This window comes from Capra hircus, chromosome 26 (genome assembly GCF_001704415.2).
Source record: "Capra hircus breed San Clemente chromosome 26, ASM170441v1, whole genome shotgun sequence".
Taxonomy (NCBI): Eukaryota; Metazoa; Chordata; class Mammalia; order Artiodactyla; family Bovidae; genus Capra; species Capra hircus.
In genome coordinates this window covers 295,538-301,052 of record NC_030833.1, presented here as the reverse complement: position 1 = coordinate 301,052, position 5,515 = coordinate 295,538, and the positions used below count along the sequence as shown (strand labels likewise).

Here is a 5,515-nt window from a genome sequence, read left to right as displayed (position 1 = left end):
TCTGATTAATTGGCGTTCAGGGAGCACAGGTTGAGGTCAGAGGGAACAAGAAAGGGATAAAGTTCGGGGTGGAGAGATTAATCATGAGCTCAGGGAACTCAGCTTTAGGGGGACTCAGTGTCACTGCTAGGAGCAACTCTCCAATTAAGTTGATGGCTGTGGGCAGGGCTAGCTTTGCAAGTGCTGCTAATAGTCGACTATCTTTTGCCTTTTCATACAGTTCATGGGATTCTCACAGCAAGAATACTAGAGTGGTTTGCCATTCCCTCCTCGGGCAGCAGAGGATGAAGTGGTTGGATGGCATCATTGATTCAATGGACACGAGCTTGGGCAAACTCTGGGAGATGGTGAGGGACCGGGAGGCCTGGCGTGCTGCAGCCCATGGGGTTGCAAAGAGTCAGACACAACTTGGTGAGTGAACAATAACAGCAGTCACCATGTTGCCTTTAGTGGAGGAATGTTTATGCCCTGGGCTAAAATCCTGGGTCAGCTGTGAGTAGTTCAGGTCTTCCCTGGTGGTTCAGACAGTAAAGAACTGCCTGCCGTGCAGGAGACCCAGGTCAGAAAGATCCCCTGGAGGAGGAAATGGCAACCCACTCCAGTATTCTTGCCTGGGAAATCCCATGGACAGAGGAGCCTGGTGGGCTGCAGTCTGCGGGGTAGCAGAGTTGGACCCAACGGAGCATGCACAGAGTCCTTTCATGTGAGGCGAGGCAATGAGCAGCTCCAAGGGCCAAAGCCCATCTGCACCATCACAGCGTCCGGGTGAGGACAGCTACGGTGCGGTGTGGCCCGCAGAGGAGCAGCGATGAGCAGGCAGAGCTGTTATGACTACTCTCTGTGCGGAGAGTGAAAGGCCTGGGTCTGCTCTGCGTCTTGAAGGCTTGAGAGCTGCAGCTGCAGGAACCGTAGACCCTGCGTGGGGACGTCTACACGCACAGTCAGCAGTGTGACCCGCAGAGGAGCGCTTTCACTGGAAAAGCTCTCGTGCGATAACTGTGTGACAATATGGGATAGAGTCAGATATTGCTGACATTTCAGGAGTCCTGCAGCTGTGGCTGAGGGCCCAGTGGGCAGGGCGGGCTGGGATGCCGTCTGGCTTCCAGCCATAGTTGGCCCAGCTTGGGGTCGGAACCCCCCCCGCCCCCCGCCCCAGTGACAAGGCCTGCAGCATCAGAACACAGGCGGGTTGGGTGCAGGCGGTGCGGGTCCCAGCGTGTGGAGAGATGGGGCGGCAGGGCTGAGCCAGGTCTCAGGAGCAGGCTGAGAGCCACTCCTAGGGAGGGCCATGGGTGTGACCGACGGGTGGAGGGGGACCCAGTCACCTTGTCAGCACAGCCAGGATCCCTGGCCCCTGACCTGTGTCCAGTCACACCCACATGGGGGCCATAAAGCCTGAAGCGGCAAGAGCGGGAGGAGCGGGATCAGGCCTCTGGACACCCAGGCTGCCGGCTGCCTGGGTCTGAAACCGTAGGCCCCCAGAGCACCCTCTGCACCAGGAAGGCGGCCTGACATGAGAAGGTAACGCCCAGCGTCCTTAAACCCGGGTTCCCCCCCACACCCCGTCTAACCACAGCTTTGCTGGGCGGTCCCTTGGGTCCAGAGCCCCAGCACAGGGACAAGGCTCAGGGCACCTGTGTCCAGATCTCAGCTTGGTTCTGGACAGGGGTCCAGGCTCTGTCTGGCTGGCACCCCAGGCTCTGGCTCCTCCTGGGTGTTCCGGGCTTGGGGACAGAGCTCTGCCTCCTGAGTCACCAGAATGGTCGCTGTCCCCAGGGCTCCATCTCCAAAGGCCACCCCTGTGGTTCGGGAGCGAGAGCCCCTGTCCCTTGGGGCCCCTTGGCCCTGAGAAGCACCTGAGAGCCCCTGGAGGCAGGGGGGAGACACCAGGGTCAGAGGAGGCAGGTCTATGGCTGACAAAATGGAAACGGGGTTAAGAGGCTGAGGTAGGGCTGGAGGCCTGGGGGTTCCTAGGGGGGCGGCAGCTGGGACCCAAGGGCTCATCACCCTGGGAGCTGGGGTTGAGCCCGGGAAGTTCTGAGGCTCCTGCTGGATGCCCCCTCCTGTGGGCCCCTCCTCAAGTCAGAGCTCCCCTGGCTGTCCTGTCCTGGGGGCTCTTCCAGGAATCCCAGCTTGGACACGAGGTGGGCCCATCAGTGACTTGGGGACCTCCTGGTGTTCAGAGCCTCTGCCTAGGGCTCAGCGCCCAGGTCAGGCCAGCGCCCTGCAGACCAGGGCAGGTACCTGCCCTTTGCCCCCGTGATGTGCCTGGAAACCCCCACCTCGACGTGCTGAGTCACCGGAGGGGCGAAGGTCTCTGTGGGGCTGGAAGTGAAGCTGGGCATCAGGCAGGAAGCCTTGGGTCCCTCCCCAACCACGGCCCCCAGGCCTTTTCCAGGAGCGGAACGCTCCCTACACACGGACAGCTGAGCTGTGCTCGGCGGGTGAGACGGTCTGTTTATTGAAGTGAAACCCCACTGGAGTTTCCAGTCTGGGAAACTGCGCAGCATCCAGTCAGCAGACAAGGAGCTCGAGCGGCACAGAAGTGGAGGCCGTGCCGGGCAGCAACCCGAGCCCGGAACACGCAGCAGCTGCGGGCGGCCGGCGCGGCGGGCTGCTCTCCACCAGGCCTGGAAGGCAGGGGCTGCAGGCTGCCGCCCCCGCGGTGCTGGGCGATTCTGGACTGTCTGGTTCAGATTCTGTCCCGGGAGGGCCCAGACTGCAGTGAGGTCTCAATTCAGGGCCGGACACGACTGAAGTGGACACATGCAGCAGCAGCAACTCCACAGGCGCCTAGCGTCCTGAGGTTTAGTAACGTCCACGGGCGCCTAGCGTCCTGAGGTTTAGTAACGTCCACGGGCGCCTAGCGTCCTGAGGTTTAGTAACGTGAGATACCGGGGCACACACACAGCACACACGTGCACACGTGTGCACCCTAACACGCCTCACGCCCCTGCCGTCAGCCCAGCCCCCTTGAGTGCTCCGGCCAACTCATGTCCCCCGCACCGCCCGCGCCCAGCCTCGGCCGCGCTCCCCAGAAGCCCTGCTCGGGCTTGGTCTTTGAGCTCCTCAAGGTCAGGCTGCAGGTGTCCATGCAGAGCACCCCATCTTTCCTGCCCATGTCTCCGGGGCGGAGGGAAGTGCTGTCTGCCTCTGAGGAGCCACAGGGTATTGCCTTGGGGTGCCGTGGGCCCCGAGAGAGGAGCCCTGAGCTTGCACCTCACCTGTCCCTTGGCCCCAGGCCGAGTACGCGGTTCCAGAGCCGCAGGCAAGGCCCGTGGGAAACCAGGGCCTGCAGGGTGGGGATCAGGCGTGAGCCTGGCCTGCGTGTCTTGGTCTGTGACGCTAGCTGTGAACCTGAGCAGAACCCGCCCTGGCTTCCCTGGTTGGACCACTGCCGGCCAGGCCACGAGTCCTGCCTGGAGGCCACAGGGCAGGAGCAGCCCGCCCCTCACCCTCCCCTCTGTCCCCAGGCTCCTGCTGCTCGCCAGCCTGATGGCTGTGTTGCTGCTGGAGGCAGGCTCAGCCCGGACCCTCCAGGTACGTGTGGGCTCCTCACCCAGCCGCCCCCGGGGCTGGGCCTGTGGGCACTGGGGGCCTCAGCAGGGTCTGCTGGACAAGTCTCGATGACCCCAGGTGAGCCAGGTGGAGGAGGGGGCCTGGCGAGGCGCCCCTGTGCTGTGAAGCCCAGGACCCCTCCACGTGTGGGGTTGTCCAGGGGGCCACGACTGCTCGGACCATGTCCTCCTGCAGCCCCGGGTCCAGGCCACCCCGCCCCACAGCCTGGGAGTGTCCAGGTCAAGGGGGGGCTGCAGGAGGACAGGCACAGCTGTCCCGCAGCTGCTGGGCCCAGTCACTGCAGCGGGTCGCCGTTTCACCGGCTCCCCGTCCCCGTCGGCCCTGCAGGAAGCACAGGCAGAGGAACTAGCCCCCGTGCTCAGGCCGCAGCCCCTGTGCTGTCCCCAAGGGTCCCCAGAAACCGCAGGGCTTCCAGCCAGAGACCCGGGGCAGGATGGAGCCGGCAGTGCCTCGGGGGCCTCTGTGCAGCCCCTCCCAGCCGCCCCCCACCCCCGCACCCTCAGAGCGCTGCACTGTGCCTCACCTGCGGCCTCACTCTCCCAGGTCCACGTCCAGACCAAAGGCAAAGTCGGCGCTGAGCAGGACACACAGGAGTGAGTGCCCCTGGCAGTCCTTCCCATCCCCCAGGCACCTTGGTGGAAGGGGGGTCGTGTCCAGCTTTGGGGAGAGGAGGTACGGGAGCCCCTGAGAGCTGACCAACGGCGCAGAGCGCAGGCCTGGGGGGCTGAGCGGTCCCCTCACCGCCCCACCCAGGGGATCAGGCCCCTCAGCCCCCAGCTCCCTGGCACCCTCTAGGCTGGCGCCCGCTGGGCGGCCAAGGCGGCAGGCGGATGGCCGTGTGGGCCGGGCGGCCAGGCGGGAGGCCGAAGCCGTCTGCAAGTCCCGGGCTCCACTGACCTGCCCTGGCCAAGCCCCCGAGCCTCCTCCAGGGCCCACCCACAGGAGGGGCGTGGTGGCGACCCTGGCCTGGGGCTCTGGGCCAGGGACGGGCCTCCTGCTGTGCACGGGATGGGAACCTGCGCTCTGGCTCACAGGGTCTGGGACGCCCGCGCGGTTGAGTCTCCAAAGGATGACCAGCTCATCTGGCTGCTCATGGCACCCAAGCTCATGGCCCCCAGCGAGGAGCAGAAAGGTGGGGGCAGGCACTGCCCGCTGGGCTGGGGGCCATGGGGTCGGCTTGGATGGAAGGATGGCGCCTCGGGAGGGAGATGGAGGCCACAGCCGCTCTGTCTGTCCCCAGGTGCCAAAGCCCTGGCAGAGACCGATGACGCCCTGGGCTGCGTCCTGGGCCCGAGGGAGGGTCCTGAGCCCGACCAGGACAGCCTGTTCCATGCTGGGCCTGAGGAGGCCCTGGAGGAGGTGAGGCCCTGGGCCCGGGTGCTGCCCTCTCTCCAGGTGCTTCACGGGCCTGAGGAGGACCGAGACCACATCTACCACCCCAGGGAGCCCTGAGCGCCCTGGCCGGAGAGAAATAAAGCCTGCAGAGGTGGCTGTGTGTCTTCAAGAACAGTGATCGCGGCGTGCCCGCTGTCTGGGAGAAAGGGGCTGCAGGCTGGCCCCACACACGCAGGGTCCCCGCAGTGCAAGCTGAGACTGGGCCCCGCCCAGTGCCCTCTTGCCTGGCACTAGCTGCTCCCCTGGCCTCCCCGGGCGCTGGGATGGGCGGGGATGGAGCAGCATTGGAAAGTGGGAGGACTGGGAGGAGGGGACCCGGCACTGCTGGCTCAGGGGACCGGGCACGGGCGAGTGGGGCAGACAGGCCTAGGCTCCGCGTCGGCGGCTCAGCAGGCCCGCTGTTGGCCGTGGGCGCAGGTCACTGGAGCGCACTTGGCATCCACACGCAGGTGCAGAGGGCTCTCGCTGTGGCAGTCACGTTCAGGGTGTAGAGGGGCACACTTGGTGCCTGGACCCTCCCCACACCTGGACGGAGCCTGCT

The 5,515-nt window shown here is 65.2% G+C and overlaps 1 protein-coding gene across 3 annotated transcripts; it reads left to right on the top strand.

Moving 5' to 3' along the window:
• Positions 358–5,070, top strand: PRAP1 (proline rich acidic protein 1). Of its 3 annotated transcripts, XM_018041706.1 has the most exons (5): positions 358–1,521; positions 3,474–3,540; positions 4,123–4,172; positions 4,614–4,711; positions 4,820–5,070. In XM_018041706.1, the coding sequence occupies exons 1-5, from the start codon at positions 1,514–1,516 to the stop codon at positions 5,029–5,031; spliced, it is 435 nt and encodes a 144-aa protein (XP_017897195.1). In that variant the 5' UTR covers positions 358–1,513; the 3' UTR covers positions 5,032–5,070. The 3 variants fall into 3 exon arrangements, with proteins under 3 accessions (XP_017897195.1, XP_017897194.1, XP_017897193.1); XM_018041705.1 differs by having other exon boundaries at positions 4,614–5,070; XM_018041704.1 differs by lacking the exon at positions 358–1,521 and having other exon boundaries at positions 2,858–3,540; positions 4,614–5,070.

What these genes read in the sequence shown, in the direction of transcription:
- PRAP1 (XM_018041705.1), top strand. An exon ending in GCTCAGCCCGGACCCTCCAG is followed by an intron (nt 3,541 to 4,122) that starts GTACGTGTGGGC and finishes TCACTCTCCCAG; the next exon opens with GTCCACGTCCAGACCAAAGG. An exon ending in GCTGAGCAGGACACACAGGA is followed by an intron (nt 4,173 to 4,613) that starts GTGAGTGCCCCT and finishes TCTGGCTCACAG; the next exon opens with GGTCTGGGACGCCCGCGCGG.